The following is a 24,048-nucleotide window of genomic DNA, read 5'->3' as shown; positions in this document are numbered from 1 at the left end:
AAAAAAAAAACAAACCATTACCTAAAGTCTACTAAATAACATAACAATAGTACAGTCTAGCTCATTGGACTTGTCAGTGATATGCTTTACTAAGTATATTTGTTGAGAGTACAACTAACTTAATTCAGAGGGTTTACAGTCCGGAAGGAATTGTTTAAACTGTCATTCCTTCTCTTGTTTGCATAATAATCAAGTCTTTGGGTTTTCGTTGTTGTCATCTTTCTTTCTTCTTTTCTTTTTTTTTTTTTTTTTAGCACGTTCATGAAATTTGTGTGCCACTCTGACACTGCATAATAATGAGACTGAGTAATTCAGAGTCTGTATTAACATTAAGCCAAATTCTCACAGCCCTTTGCATGCTAATTGCATAGTCAAATCCATGGTTTTTATATATCTTTTGATACATCTGGTACTGAAAGAATTACCGCATTCCCATAACTTTGTGTACAGGAAGTACAGGAAGAGAACTACAATGAGTGTTTACTTTTTGTTACTATACTATGATCTTTTAAAAACTAGTCTTCTGTCTTCACCTACTCTGTAATATTTTCAGCATTCTTGTGTTTTTAGGGAGTGAGCAGGAGAGAGGAGTGGGGAAGAGGGTCACTAATTTTACTGAGTACCTACTGGGTCTAAGCCCTGTGTACGACTGTGTGCTGAGTGCTCTACTTGGATATGCCACTTACTCTCCATGCAACCTGGGAAATTAGAATTCTTTATCCACACTATGACAGGAGGAAATTGAGACTCGGAAGATGAAGTGAATTCCCTAATAATTTAAAACTAGCGAATTATGCTAATTTGAACTCTGAAAGAAATATTTTGCTGTTTAAGCATAGACAACTCATACTAAAACTGGAAGATATGTTAGGGATCCTCTGTTCTAGAACGTGGTTTACAGACTGACCCATGGAGTCCTATCAGGAATTCCCATGGGTCGTAAGTCAGCAAAGCAGCAGGACTTGGGAGATGCTCAGTTCCAAATTAACCAGAGCTGCCCCTCCTTCACCTGTATAATTCTATACCCTTATTGTCGTAAGATTTATTCAAGGGAACATTGAAAAACAGACTTTATCCCAGAGATTGATTTAGAAGGTCTGGAGAAGAGGTCAGTTTATACATATTTTTAAATCTCCCAAATGATTCTAATCACCAGCCAGATTTGCAAACCATGGATCTACACAGATACCTTCATTTTATTTATAAGGAGACACCCTGAAAGAGATCTGAGGCCTGCTGAGGCCTTCATTACCAGAATTGGGATTCAACTTGCCTGCCTCCCAATTCATCTTTCAGTAGCACCTTGTTAACCAACGATTAACCATACTTGTTCCTTCATGTCTTGTTTATATTATTATGTCTATCATTATGTTCATGGTGTGTATTTTATACATACACACATATATAATACATATATTACTACATACATAATTTATATATATATACACACCGTTATATAGGTATCACTTTTATATATACACAAGAAGTTAATATTGAAAATTTATAGTTTTCATTAATGACTTGTGTGGCTAATGCAAATTTTTTTTGCTTCCATATCTAATTCTTACCATTCTAATCATACAACCAACATCTGTCTGAATGTATTTTTCTTTTCTTTTTAATTTTTTTAATGTTTATTTATTTTTGAGAGAGACAGAGATAGAATGTGAGTGGGTGGGGCAGAGAGAGAGGGAGGCACAGAATCCAAAGCAGGCCCCAGGCTCTGAGCTGTCAGCACAGAGCCTGATGTGGGGCTCGAACTCACGAGCTGTGAGATCATGACCTGAGCCGAAGTCGGATGCTCAACTGACCGAGCCACCCAGGCACCCCTGTATTTTTCTTAAAATGTCACACAGCTCTAAAAATGCTCACTTTAAAGTAGATGCTAGTTAATAATTGAGTTTATTTTTATTAGCCTATTGGTGATAATACAAAATTATATGATACATTTACATTTTTATCTTTTATAGTATTTATAAGTAAGATAAATATAAGAAATGAAATTTTATTGTGATATTCTTTGTGTTGATATAAGATCTCTTCGGATTTACTATCTGACTCTTAAAGTGAATTGAATTCTACCTTTATCTAATGAGTATACATATCTATGACATAACTTTCTGTCTTTTTCCTTAATTTACAAACCCAAAGTGTTTATGAATGACTGTCCTTATATTTACAAGATGGATTAAAATAATTAGGTTTAAAATTGCTATGCAGACATTTTACAAAATAATGATGCACACTGTTCAAAATTGTCAAGGTTAAGAAATTGAAAGAAAGGCAAAAACTAAACAAATTAAAGAAGAGTATAGAACAGGAAAATTCAATACAATGTGTGATTCCTGGACTAGATTCTAGACAGGGGAAAGCAGTAATTGGGATAGTTGATAAAGTTTGAAATGATTACAGAATAGCATTATATCACTGTTAATTTTTCAATTTTGATAGCTGTATTATGGTTATGTAAAAGAATATTAGCGAGTATACACTAACATTTGGGGGAAAGGGCATAGTATTTCTAATTTACTATCTAATTATTCAGAAAATAATTGTATACACACAGAATGATAAAGCAAATGGGGCAAGATGTAAGCAGTTGATGAATCTCGGTGAAGGGGAATCCTTGTACTACTCTAGAAACTTTTCCAGAAGTTTGAAATTCCATCAAAATCAAGGGGCACCTGGGTGGCTCTGTCATTTAAGCTTTCGACTCTTGATTTTGGCTCGGGTCATGATCCCAAGGTTTGTGAGATTGAGCCCTGCATCAGACTCCTCACAGATAGCATGGAGCCTGCTTGGGATTCTCTCTCTCCCTCTTTCTCTGCCCCTCCGACACTTGCACTTTCTTTGTTTCTTTCTCTCTCAAAATAAATAAACATTTAAAAATATCAAAGTTGCCCCCCCACACAAGAGCCCTTTTCATATAGAACGAGTCCACTTGATTACTGTCTCAAATGTTTGCCTACTTTAAATCATCGAACCACCTTAAAAAACATCTGAGTGGGTGAAGTATGGTATAACATTTTTCTCCTGAGTCATTTGCTTTGTAGTGATATATTTCTTATTTCCAAGTATTAAATTCTAGATTCCCATTTTGAAACACAAAGACATACTTACCAAAAACATTTACTTTAACAATATTATCAAGTGTTTCCTTTCTACTGTTAGGAAAACAAGAAAATCTGCTAAGTTTTCCCTGCTCCATTTTGTTCTGATATTACCAAAATGTCCAATCATGCTCTGTAGTTATTTGTGGTGGCATGAGTTCAGGTGATAGCATATGTGCTGCTTGGCTTATCTGGAAACATTTAGACTTTCTAGTGTTTTAATAACCAAAACAGTTTCTATAGGTAGAGCTCTTCTCTCTTCTGCATAGTAGTGCCAGCCATCAGAAATTATTCTCTCAACTTTAATTTTGGCGGTGTCTTCTGGTGGTGTTTTCTACCAGCAACAAAATTATCCAAGTTCTGAAAACACTTATTGACCAATTACTAAGTGTCAGGCACCAAACTGGCACTGGGGATACAGTGATGAATAAGAGAAACTTTAATAATTCCGAGGGAACTGCTATTCCATTCTAAGAATTCCTCTCGTGGCAGTTGTGTCATTGGGGTAAGTCAGAAAACAAGAAAGATAAAAAATGTAGGTAGGGACAAAATATATATTTAAAAGCTTAAACTGTTGTGTTGGGGAATATGACAGTTCCAGATGCATTTTTACAGTTGTCTTAGTTAGTGACACTTTTATGATACATATTAAAAGTGGCCCCAATTTAGGGCTGGGTGGCTCAGTTGGTTAAGTGTCTGACTTCCACTCAGGTCGTGATCTTGTGGTTCACAAGTTTGAGCCCTGCATCAAGCTCTGTGCTGACAGCTCAGAGCCTGGCACCTGCTTCAGATTCTGTGTCTCCCTCTCTTTCTGCCGTCCCCCACTCACACTCTGTCTCTCTCTCGCTCTCTCAAAAATAAATACACATTAAAAAAAAATTTTTTTAATAAATAAAAGTGGCCCCAATTTAAACCAGAGAACCGGTCCTGCCTGTTCAGATCTCTCATAATGTGATTTATTAGGTTTGTTATACAAAGTATTTGAATAGTGCTTATGTTCTCCACCTTATATTGTACAACTCAGACTCCCTCCATCCTTTTTGTGTAACAGGGTTGGTCTTTAGCCTTTCAGACACACTTATGCATATAAGTGTGCCATATTGTATTCTCACATTTAAATACCACTTTAGGTACAATGTTTTGGATTATTGAGTTGAGACTTGTTTCTTATATTCTGTTTCAGTGTATCCAAAGGTAGCTCTGGCTTAAGGAAAAACTTTACAGATAAGGAACTCTTACACCACTGTTCTTTCATTTTTTGACTCAGTGCTAAGTAGGAGGAAGATTCTGAGAATATTAAAGTATTTCAAAGAAATATACATAAGAATATGAAAAGAATGATACCGGAAATGTTTTCAAATATTCTAAGAAAGATTTAATGCAGTAAAAATTTGGCAATCTAGAACTTACAAAGAATGAATCATTCCAGATACCTGAGGGTTTGTCCATTTGAATACCAAGAGTTTAAAATCTTAGTACTAATACGATACTTTCTATAGTATTCTGTACATTGTTTAATCCTTTATTTATAGATGATTCCCATCATTATGAAAATTAGTCATTGTAGGGGCGCCTGGGTGGCGCAGTCGGTTAAGCGTCCGACTTCAGCCAGGTCACGATCTCGCGGTCCGCGAGTTCGAGCCCCGCGTCAGGCTCTGGGCTGATGGCTCGGAGCCTGGAGCCTGTTTCCGATTCTGTGTCTCCCTCTCTCTCTGCCCCTCCCCCGTTCATGCTCTGTCTCTCTCTGTCCCAAAAATAAAATAAAAACGTTGGGAAAAAAAAGAAAATTAGTCATTGTATTAACAGTAGAGATCACAGCTGTGTAAAAACACAATGCAACAAAGATTGTCAGAAAAATCAAAACAAAGCATTTTTTTAGGTGAGAAGTATTATGAGGGGATACTTTTTTCCAAAATTATTTTAAAGTATGGCAGTGATTCAGGGGTGTGTTTTGGAACTTCTACATGGTTATATTTGGGATTGATAGTGCATTTGTTAGTTTTTTCTCTTTGGCATCATTGTATCAATTCTGTGTAGTGTGTTTGTGTCTGCTCCTATTGTCAGTCTGTTGGCTGTCACCTCCCAGGACTCGTGCTGCCTCTAACAGGAAGTTTAAATACTACTTTAAAAGGGTCTCTTGTTTGAGGTGCCAGCCAAGCCATTATCACCATACATCATCAGCCTGTTTTGCCTGGACATTAGAGAACTAGGGATGAACAGAGCACAGAAGGAAAAGGAGGGAGGGTATTTCCCTCTCATATAGTTCCCTGAGTTCCCTGTTTTCCTTGTTGTCTTCTGTGTCCAGGAAGCTGAGAGCTTTAGACAGTGTATTTTGGAGAGATTAAAAGAGACAAACCAAGAATTGTGCTGAAGGAGTGACACAAAGTTTCTTGAAGGTGGTTTTGTTTCGCTCTCAAAAAAGGAATCTCAAAAAAATCTCAAAAAAGGGTTTTGCTTTCTTTGTCTTCCTATTACTACCAAGGAAATGGTTCTGAGGGAATCATAAACTAACTAACAGTTTCAAGGAACCCGCTGTTTTCTTTACAGGTTGTCAATACAGCACATCAGAAGCATAAAAGATATAAAATTAACCCTAAATTTGTAATACAATTTGAATTTGAAAGAAAAGTGTGAATTGCAGCTCTCTTTCAATTAGCCAATGGGTGTTAACAGAAATCAATCAGTTTTCATGACTCTAAAACAGGACTCCTGAGTCAGACTCTTCGTTCCTTGTCTTGAAAACTGTAACTCCATGTCTCTAAAACTTTCTGATACATATTTGAAAAACTTGATTGAAAATGAACCTACAGCTCCCATCTGTTTCATTAAACATCTTCCCAAACACCAATCTTATTCTTGATGATTTCTAGTCATATTTCTGTCTTACATATTTCAGATATATATATTGACCTATTTCATATATCTGTCATATTTAATAACCATTTAGTACAGTTTTTAATGTGTAACTAAAATAAATTTTGGTCAGTGGGTACATTGGGCTGTTTTCTCCACTATGGTTTCATTAACGTCAATCTTAGGTAAGCACAGTAATTAAGAAAGAATGAATACTTTCACATATAGCAACAGAATTTTTATCAGAATTCATTGCAACCCTCAGGTTTCTGTTTTGGGTGATACATATTGCAACATTTCAACTTTCTCCATGTCCACATTTCCTGCTCAGGAGACAGACCAGGTTTAACTGTTCAAGCTGTAAAATCCATTTAACTCACCCAGGACTTTCAAAAGGCAGCAGAATATTTTTTTTCTTCTGTTTTGGCCCTTCCTGATTACTGTTGGATTTCTTTCTTGGAATAGATGGGGAAAAAAAGAATCAAGTGATGATTCATGGAATTGAGCCAATGTTGGAAACACCTCTGCAGTGGCTGAGTGAACACCTGAGCTACCCAGATAATTTTCTTCACATTAGTATCATCCCGCAACCAACTGATTGAAGGATCAAGTCTATGCCTGAATGGAATTGCCCTTAAACAGGATTTACCAGAGCATGCCACCCTTCTGCTTCAGTCAGGTCTAGTGGAGGCAACCTGACCAGAAACACTGCTGCAAGCCAAACAGGAAGATGATTCCATGTCAGATAAGGGCACTCGGGCTGGTCTTACTTTGCATCACCACTGCTTTCCTCCACTGCCGTCATTAAACCTCAGCTGCGGCATGAAAGACTTCACAGGACCACTGCGAGTCTTCTGTTTTCTTGTAAAATATAATGAAGCCGAAACCTTTGGCCTAAGAAGAAAATGGAAATATGTGCCACTCGATTTGTATTTCTGATTAACAAATAAACAGGGGTATTTCCTAAGGTGACCATGATTGAACTTTAGCTCGAGGGAGTGGAAACATTGGTTTAATTTTCTAGAGAATTCGACTTAAGAAAGTAAAAGAGAAATTCTGTTATCAATAACTTGCAGTAATTTTTTGTAAAAGATCCAATTACAGTAAACCCATCTTTCCTTAATGAAAATTTCCTATGTTTACAGTGTCTATTGGTATGCAAACAATCTTGTAACTTTGATAATGAACAGTGAGAGATTTTTAAATAAAGCCTCTAAATATGTTTTGTCATTTAATAACATACAATTTTGTCACTTTTCCAGTACTTTCTGACTCACACACAGTAGATCACTGTTTTTACTCTGTGTTACCATTCAGGCGGGTCGTCATTGACAAGGAGTGGATGGAGGGCATAGGATAGATAACTTGTCTCAGGAGCTGTTATAGAATTTCTTGCTGCCGATTTTTAAATCTATGTGCTTTACATGCTAAAGGTATAAATGTTACCAGTTATCTTTGCTGTTTTATCACCGTAAACACTGTCAAATCATAGTATGCTAAGTATCTGTATAAGATAATTTTTCATTATTTGGAAAAAACCCAGTCCTTTCCAAGCAAGTGTTTTTCATTGGCTTCAAGTCTGATATTTCACTGTGGCCCCTGGCAGCCAGTCTTTGAAGTCTAAAGATTACCAATCTCTTGACTTAACTTTACCAAAAATATTCAGAGGTTCCTGGAGTTCTTTTTCAGCATAAGGAAGGTTTTGCTGCACTTTATTACCATGCTGCTGGGATTCTACCAGCTGAACGTACTTGTGCATTACAGTGTTTCTTGTGAGCTAGCTTGCTATCCATATTGAATGTCGACCCATTTGACTATGCTAAAAGACATAGTATCATACAATAATGATTTTAGATTCCATAATAAAAATGAATGTTCTTCTTATAAAAAATTGTGCGAATGTCAAAGTGAGATCCTGCTAGTGCTCACTGCTTCCTTTTTCCTTTTGCGATTTTCACTGATTAATAATAGCATATTTATTCACAGAAAGAGATGAAGCCAGTCAAAGAGCAGATATTCTGGAATGAAATGTATAAGGCTCAATCAAAAAGAAAAACATAGGGTACCAACATGAGAAAATTTGACATAATTATCAATAAAATGAAAAGTGCCATTTTAGTAAAGGCAGAAAAAAATAATATTTGAGTTACTTAAGGACAAAAAACCCACTGACTTGTATTTTTTCAAAAGAGGTTGATCTGAATATGATTGTTCACATTAAAAGTGTTTATTCGTCTATTCAGTTTGGGGGTTTTCCCCCTTGATGTTTTGACAGACTGAAGTGAGCTTCAGTGAACAAAAGGATCAAAATGCCAGGGAGTGCTAAGCTATGAAGAAGAAAGTGTGGTAAGAACGGTAAGCTGTAGTAGTTTTCCACAGACAAGACCAGTTTGAGGTTTCTGCAGTGGGCTCAAGTGAGCTACTGATCTTGACTTCCAGATTTGAAAGTAAATGTTATCAAGCCATTGCCCGTTGTTACTTGTTCATTAGTACACCAGCATCATAACATATTACTCTACTCTAGTCCCAGGTAAGTCAAGCCCCGGTCCCCAGAGGAAGAATACAAACAGAAATTAGTGCTGGCTTAAATATCTATTTTTGTTTCTTTTTATTTGAATATTTAAATTTTATGGTTTATTAAAAAATTAAATACAATTTTGTGTCTGTCATTATTTCCAGAAGTTGGAAATGAAATTTCTATAAAGCAAGTTACCTATTGGGGAAATTATTAAAATTTCCTTAGTCTTATGCTTGCCTGAAAGTCTCTCAAAGCAGTAAAAAATATGAGGAATAAAGGAGAACGTACGAAAGGGCCATAGATCTCTACGTGCTTGTTTCACTCACTCTTGGTAGTGACCCACCACCAAGAAAATGACAACATGTTTTTAAATTATTGGCATTGTTAACTAGGAAGGTATAAATTCAGCCTAAATAAAGTAAATCACTGCTTGTCCGTCATAATGTTGTTTTTCATTTGGATGACCTAAGTTCTGACCATGGATAGAGTTGAATTGACAAGCACCTTCTATATCTAGAAACCCAAAGTAGCCTGCTCATAATTAAACAGAGTTGACCTCCCAGTCTAGAGCGTGGTGATGTATAGACCATACTCTAGTCAGTTGAAGGTGAACCCATAAACGCATTAAGTCCTGTTATATTGACCCCCCCCCCATTCAACTGGAAACCAGGTAGGAATTGATCATTTTGCTAAGAAAACAATATACAAGATTTGATATTGAGTGAGAGTAACTTAAAAAAAAACTTTTTTTAATGTTTATTTTATTAGAGAGAGAGAGACAGAGCATGAGCAGGGGCGGGGCAGAGAGAGAGGGAGACACAGAATCTGAAGCAGGCTCCAGGCTCTGAGCTGTCAGCACAAAGCTGACGCGGGGCTCGAACCCATGAACCATGAGATCATGACCTGAGCCTAAGTTGGACGCTTAACCAACTGAGCCACCCAGGTGCCCCATTGAGTGATAGTAACTTTTAACTTTTAATGGTTATCTTCCTAGAGTGTGTTTATTTTTGATAGGCTATATGAGATAACTTTTTCTTTCAATTTTCAAAAACTTGGTTTATGTGGGTCATGCCAAAGAATGACAGTCTCACTTTTTATTTATCATACTATTGATATTTAGGTCTGAGGTGAGTCGGGTTTCCTGTTAGATTATTGAAATAGAAGTGTAGAACCTTGAGGTATGATAGGAAAAAATCAAGTGTGATGATATTTGTAGTCAATCCCATTCATAGTCATTGAGATGGAATCAGTCAAAATACTTCTCTGTCTCCTTTGAGTTATATCCTCCCAAGTGTTTTCTAAATATATCCCTTTCCTGGTCTGAAAGTATTAAAAATTACCCATGGGGGTCTTGGAGAGGAGAGAAGCATGGCTCTTTTTTCAGATCATTGAGGTGAAATGATAGTTTGTAATGATAAAAGTTCATTTACCATATAGCTTTATTTGATACAAGAAGCCTTTAAAGTCTCTCTTGTGAATTACAAGTTTGATTCTTTATTAGCAAAAGTAATACTACTATGGAATCTAGGAAGCACAATATAGTATAACCATGGAGTGAAAAGGGGCTCAATTTTAGATCCTTTAAGTGTGTTCATTAAGTGTTTAGGTTTTTTTGTACGTGACTATTTTTGTTAACTGAGAGTATGTTAGAATGATCCACAGTGAGATACAGACAAATCTGAAGATACAGGAATATCAGTGTGCTTTGACATACCAGTTGATTGTTTTGAAAATGTTAAGTTTGGCTTTCCCTCTGTAGCATCCTCCCCCCCCCCACCCCCTCCCCACCCCCTCACTTCACAGAGATAAATAAAACACAACCAGGCTATTTCCTCTTTGTTTTCCTTGGTTCTTAGCAGTGTCTAGCACATAGCTGGTGTTTTGCAGATGTGTATGAAAAGAAGAACAAAATGAACTCAGGATTATTTAATGACACTTTAAAATCAGTGTTGTATTTTTCTGTTAAAAATACCCACTATAAAAATAGGAAGAACCGAGTCGTTTAGAAATCAACAAAGTACAGTTAGTTCGGGTTTGCATTACTGTGAAGACTTGCTTACTCAAATCAGCTACTTTCAGTAGGAACCACTGTGGATCAGATCCTTGCGTCAGTCCACATTCATTTTAGCTGCAGAGTAGACCGCAGTACATAGCTTCTGTTTCAACATCACTGTAATGGAAGCAGCCCCTAAAGCTGGAGCTATTCTCATCAAGCATCTGGGGGTATTTATTAATTTTGACCTTTTCATAAATGAGTGGTTTGCGTCTTGCTTTTGCCTCCAGTCTTTACTTCTGAAAATGTAATACATTTTTAGCAAGGAGAATGTGTTAGACCTGTGAGCAAGGTAAACAGAACACTGTTCATGAAAAGCTTTAAGAGAAATATATGAGTTTCAATCTTTTATACTGAGTGAAAGAAGATGTCTACCTACTTTATAGAGTGTTACTTAGAAAACGGTGATGTCTTTATATATATATATATATATATATATATATATATATATATATATATATATAATATTTGCTGTGGTTTTTGATAAATACTTGTGTGGAATCTGTTTCTCACACTAAGCATATAAACTCCACAAGAGCAGAGATCCAGTCTGTTTGGTTCAGTAGTGTATTCCCAAGACCCAGCACCATACCTGAAACAATGGACTGCACTAAATACTTGTTGAATAAAAGGAAAAAGCTGTATGACATATCTCCCTTTTAGAGTCCAAAGCACACTGACATATTAAAGGCACTGAGAAGTTGTAAGGTCATGAGAGCTATTTGATCCCAGCATCTCCCAAACTATTTTCAGTATAGGATTTTTTTCCCCAGTACCACATCATATTGAAAAGTAGCTTGAAAATGCTACGTTGAATCATTAGGTCATAATGACCCAGAGTTTATAGCAGAACCCTTATTCCTGCTCTTCTGACAACTCTATTTGAAAGAAGTTCTCAAGCTTCTGACTCCAAACCAAATACCGCCATCCTGTTCATTCCTTGCTCCAGATATGCCCCACTTTGTCAGTATTGCTCTTAAGAACTCAGCACATGTATAGTGAGCATCTAAAACATGCTAAGGGATGTGCAGAGGATGCAGTAGTTTAGAATTCATAATGCCAGTCTCGAGTGGGTAGTGCACATGCTCATCAGTGCTGTAGTTTAACAGGGCACGCAAAGCTAGATTTAGTAAAAGGGCTGGGAACCACAAGTCCTTTATACAAAAGGTTTAAATATTGAAACAGAGGCAAATGATTAATGGAGTGGAGGAGACTCACTTCTCAGTTCTTAGGTATGAGATCAAGAGGAATCAGATGTGAATAATTGCTCTCAGGGCACCACAATAAAGCTAGCCAAAAGAGCCATGGAGCTGAAATGTGGCATTCTAGGAAAATAATCACCAACGGCCCCAGTGGGAGTGCCGAAGGCCACGCAGAGAAGGCCCGCTTCACGGGTAGGTGATACTGGTGAGTGTGTGTGGCAGGCACTTCTGATTTCTGTGGGGGTACTATGCTTGTTTGGGATGGGTAGCCATCTTTTGGGGCTGTCTAGTGGACATTTCCCAGATAAACATGTTGCTGAAAGTTTACATCCATTAACTTAGACGTTGATATTTTTGTTACTCAGAACTGTTAGTTTTTAGCTTTCTTTTCCAGAGAAAGCAACTCAGTGACCTATTAACTCTATCGGATCCACTTTGTGCCGGCCTAGGGAAAAATTTCATCCCCTGACTGCTGGCCTTTTTCTGTGTATACCACCTCAACCACACCTCCCTTAAGAATTTGGTCATTCCTAGTGCCTATATTTCTGTAGCTCCTTTTGTCATGGTTTTGAAATGAATTACCATGTAATATAAAATACCAATTTATCCTGATACCTGATCTCCTGTGATGATGCTAGTATTCACATGTGACAGGGAAAGTTAATGGTGACTTCTGAGGGTATCAACTGGAGCCAACTTTAGATGAGGGATAACCATGTTGGGGGTGTGTGTGTGTGTGTGTGTGTGTGTGCGTGCGCATGAGCACATGCACACGCATGTGCCGTGCGCATGAATGTACATGTACATGCATAAAGATCATGGGTGAGCAAATCAGATAAAGGCTAAGTTACTTTTGAAATGCACCATGTTTGAAACATAGAGTAAAACAATGGAAACGCCGGATAAATTGTTATTAGCAGTAGTCCAACTCAGATGTATGGTAGTCCTACTTCTTTCTAGGGAGAACAGAGCCCATACATTAAGTCTTTAAGAAGAACATTTAGGACATCTCGGTACAACCAGCTCTTAATTGCTAATTCTGTATTAAGTGTTGTAGTCTCCCAGATTTTATAGAACTCCACATGATTCATTCATCTATTCAAACATTTTTCGAGCAGTTAGAGCTGTGGATATTCTGGGAGGAACAAGACACGGTCTCTGACCCTAAGGAAGCTCTGTGAGACGAGAGAAGAGAAAGATCATTACAGAGCATAATAGTTGGAAATTGCAGGGAGAAAAGTACAAGCACTGAGAAAATAGAGCTGAGAAAACGATTTACTTTGAGCTAAGTAGATGGTATCTCACATGACCTCTCAGAAACATTTGGCAGTTGTTGATCACACCTTCATTCTTGAAACACTTTCTTCATTGGACACCACACCCTCCTGGTTTTCCTCCTTCCTCAGTCCCTTTCTCGGTTTTCTTTGATGATTCTTCTTGACCCCTAAATATTGAAATATCTTGGGCTTTGGTCCTCTTCTGTAGCCACATTCAATACATGAGCTCATCCCATGGCTTTTGACACCATCCAGATGTTATCTGCAATATTAACTTCTCCCATGAGCTCCATACCCATAACATCAAACCACCTGCTTGACACCCATCTTGGATGTCTAATATACAATTCAAATCTTATTCGGTCAAAGCAGAACTTCTGACTTTCCCCTCAAACCTGCACCTCTCCCACTCTTTCCCATCTCAATAAACACAACCCAAAAGCCTATATTTTTACTTCCTCCCTGCTCCTCACACACAGCTAGCTATCAGCAAGTCCTGATGCATCTACCTTAAAATATATACTGAATGTTACTTCTTATCGCTTCCATCATTACCAGCTAAGTCTAAGTAAGCATTTTTTTCACTTGGACTACTGCAGTAGCCTTCCGTGTGGTCTCTCTGCTTCCGTTCTTGCTCTCTTCAAAATACAGTGACCTTCTGAAAACATGAGTGACATCATGGCTATTCCTTGATCAGAATGTTTCAGTGTCTTTCTGTGCCGCACAAAATAGATGTAAAATCCTTACCAAATTCTGCTTGACCTGGTCCCTGCTTCTGACCTCATCACTCTGCCTTTGCTACTTTATTATGTCCACACCAGCCTCCGTGCCCATCTTGTCCTTTGAATATGCCAAGATCATTCCTCTAGGCAGTCCACACTATACATGGCTATGTAGTTAACAGTTTTTGAATGTTTACAATGTCCCAGGGACTGTTTTTCAAGCATTAGCTCATTTAATTTCAAAGTTATATGAGATACTTACTGATAGTATCCCCATGGGGGAAACTGAGGCATGGGACAGTTAAGTAACTTCACTAACATTATGAGGTGAGTGACAGAGCCAGGATTTAAACCCAGCAGAATGGGCTCAGGGTCCACTTCCCGCAGAAGCTTTGGCTTACTTTTGGTCTCACAACAGAATGATCTTCGTAACTCTTAACAGTGCCTGACATCACAGGACCTTATTAAATATGAGTTGAATGCATAAGTTTCTATAGTAACCATCTGAGTGGTTTATGAAAAGCTTCACTGAAGAAGACTTTTTAGCTGGAGCTTGAATAAATTAAGGGGCACCTGGGTGGCTCGGTTAAGTGTCCAACTCGATTTTGCTCAGGTCATGAATCTCCCGGATGGTGTTTGAGCCCCAAGCCAGGCTCCATGCTGACAGGATGGAGCCTGCTTGGGAGTCTCTCTCTCCCCCATTCTCTCTGCCCCTCCCCCACTTGTGCTGTCTGTCTCTCTCTCTCTCTCTCTCTCTCTCTCACACACACACACACACACACACACACACACGAAATATATACAAATTGGGAAGAGAGGGAAGGAAAATGAGTGACAGTGAGCTAGGTGGAATAAAAGCTCAGAGAAAATGGCCAATTGGGCAGGAACCTGTCACTTGCAGGAAAAAGGGAAAGATAAAACAGGAAAGATATGTTCTGCTCTGACAAAATTAATTTCTTTAACGTTTACTTATTTTTGAGACAGAGCATGAACAGGGGAGGGTCAGAGAGAGAGGGAGACACAGAATCTGAAACAGGCTCCAAGCTGTCAGCATAGAGCCCAACGCAGGGCTCAAACTCACAGACTGCAAGATCATGACCTGAGCCAAAGTCAGGTGCTTAACCGACTGAGCCACCCAGGTGCCCCCCTGCTCTGACAAAATTAAAGAAAGCCTTGCATACCATGCAAAGGAGATGAGGCGGGGTCTTTTTGTTGCGTTTGTTTTATTTTGTTTTGGCGTGCAGTAAGAGCCACTAAATATTTTTAGGAGTTAGATCATACATTCAGAGCAACATTTTGAAGTTTTGGTGCTGGTGGAAGTGTGTAGGGAGGTTTAGAACAGGCTGGGTCTGGGGACCAGTGAGAGAAAGCTGCTATGATCAAGTCACTAACATGTCTTGACTATCACAGTAGCCTCAGAAATGGAGTTCCTACATCTACTCTTGCCCCTTCGATTCCTGTCTTCATCTGGCAGCCAGAAAGATCATTCAAAACATTAGCTCTGGCCCTGTGATATTGTGATTTATAATAAGAAATATGTTTGGCCTTCCTCCTCATTCCTGGCACAGAGCTCCTAAAACCCTTGGAATTTCTTAAGTGATGAGAGCCATAAAGGTGTCTTTTGTTATATGAGGTGACCACACCTAAGGATGGGGGCTGGTTGCCAAGAGAACCAACCATGTGATTAGAGGATTGGAACTTTCAGCCCCACCTCCCTTAACTTCCAGGGTGGGAAGAGGGGCTGGAGATTGAATCAATTGCCAGTGGTTTAGTCAGTCATGGCTATGTGGTAAAGCCTCCATAAAAACCCAAAATGATGAGGTTCAGAGAGCTTCCACATTGGTAAATTAATGGAGATTGGGGGAGAGAGGCGCCCCTTCCCACACACCTTGTCCCATGCATCTCTCATATTTGCCTATTTCTGAGTTATATTATTTCATAATAACTGGTAATGTAGTTAGTAAAATGTTTCCCTGAGTTCTGTGAGCTGCTTTAGCAAATTTATTGAACCCAATGAGGAGGGGGTCATGGGAACTTCCCATCTATAGCTGGTTGGTCAGAAAAACAGGTGACAACCTGGCTTTATGATCTGAAGTCAGGGTATGGGGGCAGTCTTGTGGGAGTAAACCCTTAACCTGTGGAATATGATGCTATCTGACGCAGTGCGGATAGTCTCAGAATTAAGTTGACTTACAGGACATCCTGTTGGTGTCCAGAGAGTTGCTTCTTGGTGATGTGGGTAAAAAACCCTCACCCAACACCACCACATTGGAATTGGTACTAGAACCATTTCAGATTCATTTTCTCCTCTGTTTGAAATTCTTAAACGGTTTCCTATTGTCTTTAGGGTACTCCAAAAGCCTTACCATGAGGCAGGCTTTGCAAGATCTGACTTCTCCCCACTAGATTAATTCCCAATAATCTTCTTCTTCATGATCCAACCATACTATACCTCTTTCAGATCCTGAAAAGCATGAAACTCTTATTACACACTCTTGCCTCAACTATTTCCCCTTCCTCGAATGTCTCCCCTGTCCTATCACCATTTGTTTGCTAATTCCTACTCAACTTCTAAGGACTTTTCTTTCCAACTGACCAGAATTTTCCTAGTAGGGTTGCCAGACATAGCAGATAAAAATACAAGATGCCTAGTTAAAATTGAATTTCAGATAAACAAATTATTTTTAGCATAAGTATATACCATGCAATATTTGGGGCATGGTTATAATAAAAAAAGAATTTGTTGTTTATCTGAAATTCAACTTTAACTCAATGTCCTGTATTTTATGTGGTAACCCTATTCTCTAAACTAGATATGGTTAGGGGCACCTGGGTGGCTCAGTTGGTTTTGGGCATCCGACTCATGATCTCATGGTTCGTGAGTTCAAGCCCTGCATCAGGCTCTGTGCTGACAGCTCAGAGCCTGAAGCCTGCTTTGGATTCTATGTCTCCCTCTGCCCCTCCCCCACTAACCCTCTGTCTCTGTCTCTCAAAAACAAATAAATGTTTAAAAAATAAATAAACTAGATTTGATTATGTAGTATTCCCCCTTATCCATGGGGTATACATTCCAAGAGCCCCAGTGGATGCCTGAAACTGTAGATAGTACCAAACCCTATATATACTGTTTTTCCTATACATACATACCTATGATAAAGCTTAATTTATAAAGTAGGCACAATAAGAGATTAGCAATAATTACAATCAAATAGAACAATTTTAACAATATTCTGTAATAAAAAGTTATGTGAATATGGTCTTTCTCCATCTCTCAAAATATCTTAATATACTGTACCTACCCTTCTTGTGATGACAGGAAGATGATAAAATGTCTACATGGTGAGATGAAGTGCGGACAATGATACAGGCATTGTGATGTAGTGTTAGGCTACTATTGTCCTTCTGAAGATAGATCAAAAGGAGGATTGGGTGCCTGGGTGGCTCAGTCATTAAGCATCTGACTTTGGCTCAGGTCATGATCTCATGGTTCATGGGTTCGAGTCCCATATAGAGTGAGCTTGAGTCATGCTTCAGGTGAACACAAGCCCTGCTTCAGGTGAACCCCGCTCCTTTCTCTCCCTTTCTCTCTCCCTCTCTCTCTCTCTCTCTCTCTCTCCCTGCCTCTTGCTCACTTGTGACCTCTCTCTCTCAACATAAATAAATAAATAAATAAATAAATAAATAAATAAATAAATAAATAAAATAGGAGGGTTATCTGCTTCTGGACCACAGTTGACCACAGGTAACTGAAATCATGCAAAGGGAAACTGTGGATAAGGGATTGATTACTGTACCCTTTCCTGGCTCTTTGGTATTTCTCTCACTTGTATTACTTGCTCCATATCGATGTTACCTGGTGGACTGTAAGTGCCATGAGGTCAGGAATGTATGTGCTTTCCTGCACAGTGCAATGGCATGTTATAGGCTCTCAATAAATGTTAAATGAATGCAAACAAGACTATTGGAGTGCTAAAGAGGTCAGTGCTGAAGACACTGTCTGGGAAGTTTGCTGCACGGAGATGACCTTTGAAGCAGGAGGGAGTTGGGGGAAAGAACACACAGCAAAGGTATAGGGTTAGAAAGAGAAGAGATGCCCTTGGGCTAAGTTGAGAGAAATGCACCTGCTTGAGTGGCAAAAGGAGGATGGAGGACAGATGCTGGAGACAACGGTACTAAAGAAAGAATTCATACACTACAGAGGGATCCAGGGAGGTAACCAAGGCCAGGCCTATGGATTTGGCAGTTAAATATTCGGGGCCTTCAGGAGAACTGATTCAGGTCTGACTGCCCTCTGGTTGCAGACTGCTCTTGAGAAATGTAGTGATGGGGAAGAAAAGATTGTAGCTGAGCTGTTAGCATGGTGAAAACGTGTGTGTATGTTTTATGCATAAGGGAGACCTCTGTGTCATCGGTGAAGGGGAAGGAAGCAGTGGAAAAAGTGGTCATCCTGGCGGAAGGGGTAATAGATGGTCTAGGAAGACGTGAAGGACATGGATTCAGAAAAGAGGAAGGATGTTTTCACAAGTAGGTGGAAGGAGGGAACAATGACTATTACAGTCTTTTCTGATAAGTCTGACTCTCTGGTCTCAAAAGAGTAATTTGTCTTCACTGTTGAAGATTATATAGAGTGTTCACTAAAGAATATAACCTGAATTTGGACATCATTAAGGTTTCTTCACCCAGAGCTTCTCAAACTTTAACAGGATCATGATCATCAGCTGGGACTCTTGTTTAAATGCAGATTGTAATGCATGTGAGACTCTGCATTTCCAGCAAACACCCAGGGGATGCTATTGCTGCTGTCCTCAGACCTTCCATCTTTGTTTCCTTGTTTCTGTGAAAGCTTTTTTTTTTTTTTTTTTAATGGTAGGTGAATGTAAGTGTTTTATATCTGGCTATTCCTGATAGCTATTCCAGAGAAATTGAACATCCTTTCTCCTGAAGTTGGCTGAGATGTGATTGAAATACTTCTTCTCACGAATGTTTTCTAGTTTTAAATGATTCGCTGTGCTTATGTGTATCTCAAACATGAATTCCCTCAAAACTAAGAAAGGACTTATCTTTGGAATTTGAAACCATATTGCTTTGGAATGTGAGAAAACAGAAATTTGCTTAAAAGTACAAAGTGATGTTGGTGAAATACCTATCTATGGTAAATTATCGATCAATTATTTATTTGAGGGATCTATTATGTGTTGATTCAAAGGGAAGTGTTCTGCAGGTGTTTTTAGGGTATTAGTTTGATCAGTGGTTGAGATGATTTAAATGCTTACGCTTAACAGAGTAATGCTTTTTAACAGAAAACCACAATATACTACAAGTGTGCTATTCACGCAGTAACTATAGGATTTTTTACTTTTATTTATTTTTTGAGAGAGAGTGTGTGAGCAGAAGTGGGGCAGAGAGAGAGAGAGAGAGAGAGAGAGAGAGAGAGAGAGAGAGAGAGAATTCCTCTGCCAGCACAGAGCCCAGTGAGGGGCTTGAATTCATGAACCATGAGATCATGCCCTGAGCCAAAACCGAGTCGGACACTTAACTGATTGAGCCACCCAGGCGCCCTGTAGGATTTATTTTTAAAATTAATTCCTAGTTTAAAATAAATTAACTATGAGGAACGCTGCCCTTTCTCAATCCATTCATGTACTACCACGTCATGTGAAGCTTCACTGGAAGAGGATGTTAAAAGCGAGACCTTGTCAGGCAGAACAGCCTGCCTGTCACCTGACGTGTGATAGGCTAGATCCTGCAGAAAGCAAAAGGCTCAGAGATAATTCAAGCATAAATCAGAAAAAGGGATTATTGCAACCTGTAGCCAAGACTCAAAATTTCTTCCTCTGGAATCATTTTCTTTAAAGTTCTTTTTTAGTTTTGAATACATCGAACAGGTGCAAAATTCAGAAGCTTCCAAGAATGTCCAGTGAAAGTCTCTCCTCCCTCTTGTGTGTCCTTCACAGAACTCCCCTCTGTTCCCCATTTTCTTGTGAGGCATTTACAACATCTGTGTGTGATCCACATCTCCCACATACAGTAGAGTGACATACTACAGTCACTGTTCCGTAATTCCTTTTTTATGTATTTGGAGACTGTTTTATACAAATATACGCACTCTGCTTTATTATTAATAGGTGCATAATTGGGTATGCGTTTCCATAATGTTGCCCAAATTTGAGTCTTTTCATAAACAAGGTTATATGCAAGTTAATATATTGAGCATTTAGGACCACTAAGGAGGAGTGCCCAAAGATGCCTATGGGGACATCCAATATCCCTCTACACTATCTCCTCCCACTCCCCGAGTCCATATTGAAAGTTTGAAACCCCTGCTAACTCCAGCCATTCCCCACAGTGCTATGAGCCCCTGCCGGCTGCAACAAGACACTAGACAGAGCAAGGAGAAGACGGCATTCACTCCTGCTTGTCCACAAACCTACCGGTTAATACCATCAAGACAGGCTTCAAGGAACTAAGCTTACACCCTAGCACTTAAATGTCTGTGGATGAACATCAGAACCATTCAAAACCAGTGCTAACATCCGCATGTTTGACAGAGGCCCTCTGCTGATGCAAACACAATCATCACCACGTACAAAAATGCAAATCTACTAGGCACCTGGGAGACCTCACTTGACAACAGTGGTTCTAGAGGGTTCACGTGGACTTCTAGCAGGACCATCCTTGTCCATGTATCTAGTCACTCATCTATTCCCCACGACCCCAGGATCACGACATGAGCCAAAATCAAGAGTCAGACGCTCAACCGACTGAGCCACCCAGGCGTCCCGCTACAGGATTCTTTTTAACTGTTTAGACTGTATTTCTGTCTCTGTGCTTAGTCATATTGGCCAAAACTGGAAATAACAGAATTTTTCAAGAGAAACCAAGATTGAGTAGCATTGCAAAACCAGTTCCTATCACAGATTTTCAGACCCATGGGACTTTATAATCTTCGATGCCCAATCTCTGAACTTCTGTGAGAGTCAACCACTAGCAAATAAAGATCCTCAGAGGGGTGCCCAAATTCCTTGGGATTCATTCAGCATTTTGACATGGAGCTGGTGAGATGATCATGTATATAGCTGTATTCCAAAGAACCTTCCACTTGATTTTACATTCTATTAAAAATATGCTGTGGCAAAATCCAGTCTTGACACTACTTTTCTTTATGGTGCTCGTACCTAAGATCCACAGCCGGCTGCCTACTCCCTTGCTGGTTTCCTCAGCAGAGCGCAGGCATCTCTTGTCACTTTGGAGGGTATTGGAAAGGATAGGCATAGATGGAGACAATATGGAGCAGGAAACTGAAAGAGGTACATTCTGGGAACATAAAAATGTGAGTCCCCTCTGGAGAGTGTGGCCCCAGAGCTGGGCATGCTCCAGAAATGCTGATTAATTTGAACCCATTTGGTTGAATGGGTTTTATGCTATTGACTGAGATGCCAAAGCAATAATCAGATGTTACTGGGAGTGATGCCAGTGGTATTTGCGTTGGTATAACAGGATAGCAAACTCAAACTGGCTTAAGCAAACAAAGGATCGCATTGGCTCGTAGCGTGAAAACTCCAAAGTGCAATCTATGATTTACACCCTCCTCATGCTACCAGCTCCGTACTGTTTTGTTCATGGCAATGCCCCATCTGTGTGCTGGCTTCATCCCCAGGCCAGCACAAACAACTGAGGGAATTTGGGACTTTGTATTCTCTAATATGCCATCCAGGAAAAGAGGGATTTTTTTCCCTCTGGTTGTCCAATGGAAGACTGAGGAAGCTTTTCCCCAGAAGTGCTAGCAAACATTTCCTCAAAGCCCATTGGCCCAAATTTGGGCATATGTTCACCCCTGTGGCCAGGTGATGGGTGCACTGATTGGCTTAAGCACGTCAGGGTGCACACCTGGGAGCTGGATATATGCACTTGTTGGGGAAAGGGGAGGAATTGAGGAAGGGGGGTTCCCTTAAGGCAAAATGTGGGTACTGTGTCAGAAGAAGGGGGAGATGGACGCCGGGGAGGCAACCTATGTATTTTTACCACATCAACATCATTATTATTGTGATAAAGGCCAAATTGGAGACAATGCAGATATAGATAAGAAAACTTTTGTGCAGAACCCCAGTTTGCCTGCTTCTAGGTAAGTCACTTAACCTCTTCAAATCTCAATTTCTTTATCTGAAAAGATGTGGATGACAACACCTCAGGGAAGGTCAAATTCATATCTGAATATGACATATATATTTATATATATATTTACACACATATACATATATACATATACATATCAAAATATATAAGGTTACGTATTTGAAAAAATAAAAATAAAATATGAGGTACTTTTCTTATTTCCTTAAAGTGCCAAATCTAGTCAGCCCTGTCAAGGCCAAGACTGAACTGACGTTTGCCTAGCAGAACAGCAGATGGAAGGGAGACTTCCCTGGCCACCATGAGTGCTGGGCAAGTCAGGGCCCATCTCATATCTTCAATGCAAGAAAGAAGTTTCACTGGTTCAGAACCAAACTCAAGCAGCAGGTGTTCAGGGCTGGGGTGTTGAAGTTTCAGCTTTGATTTTTCTATGAAATCGTTCAGGTTATTAAAATGTCGGCTGTATTCTCTTGTTTAAGAACTGGTTTCATTTCTAATGACACAGCACCATCATGCCATTCCTTGATTTAGTCACGAGAACCAAAACTAATGTGTGGCTAGTTTCATGTCGTTTTTATAGCAGTTAGTACAGAGAACAACAGGCTCCTGTGAAAACAGATGTATTTGCTATCTATTTCTCTATCTGCTACCTCTTAGACTCAAAACCCGATTTCTGAGTTGGCTTGGTCCCCTGGTTTGGCCTTTGTGGGAGAGGCTTCGGGGAGGACAAGAACCCGGCTATTCTTCTCAGTGGGGAAACTTTTTATAAGCATGCCATCCCCTAAACCTTATAAGAATTGTAAAGGGGTGTCAGAAAGAGACCTTTCTTCTCCTGAGAGAAGATTCCCTTGGCATTATTGTCTGTTGTGAACACGGAGGGTTCTTTATTTGATGAGCCTCTAAATTTCTTTTTTTTTTTTTTTAATTTTTTTTTAACGTTTATTTATTTTTTGGGGACAGAGAGAGACAGAGCATGAACGGGGGAGGGGCAGAGAGAGAGGGAGACACAGAATCAGAAACAGGCTCCAGGCTCTGAGCCATCAGCCCAGAGCCTGACGCGGGGCTCGAACTCACGGACCGCGAGATCGTGACCTGGCTGAAGTCGGACGCTTAACCGACTGCGCCACCCAGGCGCCCCTGAGCCTCTAAATTTCTTAAAGGCCTTGTGGTATTGCATGAGAAAGTGAGCATGTATTCATTATCGCTGGAAAAAGCATTGCCTTAATAATAATGCTAATATGTTCAAAATGCCAACACAGCCAGGCTCTTCACAAAGGCTTCATCATCTGTGGGGTGTCTGTGAACGGGTTAGATAACAAAGGTTTACAGATGAAGAAACAGAGACAGTGAATTTTCCATGGCTTCAGAGAGAGTGTTGTAGCATTTAATTGGAGTCCTGGGCTAACTTCCATTAGGTAATTGCTTGATCTCTCTGTGTCTGAGTTCCCTCATGTATAAAATGCAAATAACAATATAATAAATACCTCATGGGGTGGTAGTGAGGGTTGTGTAAACTAATGCATGTAAAGTGCTTAGAACAGCACCTGGCACACAGTCTGCACTCAATAAATGTTGTTGTAATTATCGTCACCTTCACTATCCATTTTTCTCAATTGCAAGTTGAATGCCCTTGCCTCTTTGAGTCACACGCATACAACCCACCTCCTCCCTACCTGGCCCCCCTCCAACCTCAGTTACTCATCTGATCTTTAATCTCAGGTTGTCTTCCAACATCTGTCTCAGACTAAGGCAAGTCTTACATCCATGCCAGCAGGCTGTCCCCCTGCAGGGTCCTGCTCAACAACGTTTCCCTGTTGCCTTTTAATGCTAAATATGACTCTTAGGGGTGCCAACTTAAAAAAGAAAAAGAAAGAAGATGTTGAATATTGAATTGACCAGCATGTCTATGTAGATCCAGCTCACCTGGAAGATGGGACTTGACAATCAGGCTGCCTGTTCTCTGCTTGGATCTGGAGCCTGTGATAGGCTGTCCACGAGCCCGGGTAAGCTTCTTGGCCCAGTTTAACATTTTTCATGCAATTTAGTCAACACTGTTTAACTTAATTCCTGCTTTTTTTTTTTTTTTTTTTAATTTCCACAAGGGGACATTGTCAGGAAAGCCTTTCTGTATTTCATCTTATACGTTTGTTCTTTCTTTCAACCAGTATTCTCTTACTGTGTTC

General features: G+C 39.5%; 1 protein-coding gene across 1 annotated transcript in view; it reads left to right on the top strand.

Annotated features, from left to right (window-relative positions):
* ATG5 (autophagy related 5) overlaps nt 1–8,618 on the top strand; it is a 131,428-nt gene extending 122,810 nt beyond the window's left edge. The window contains exon 8 of the mRNA XM_025925260.2: nt 6,429–8,618. Coding sequence (XP_025781045.1) covers nt 6,429–6,565 — 137 coding nt within the window. The 3' untranslated portion in view covers nt 6,566–8,618. The remainder of the gene's footprint in view (nt 1–6,428) is intronic.
* Nucleotides 8,619–24,048: the final 15,430 nt, after the last annotated feature.

This window comes from Puma concolor, chromosome B2 (genome assembly GCF_028749965.1).
Source record: "Puma concolor isolate L17-30 chromosome B2, mPumCon1.1.hap2, whole genome shotgun sequence".
NCBI lineage: Eukaryota > Metazoa > Chordata > Mammalia > Carnivora > Felidae > Puma > Puma concolor.
The sequence above is the reverse complement of the archived record's forward strand: the minus strand, read 5'-3'. Positions and strand labels throughout refer to the sequence as shown.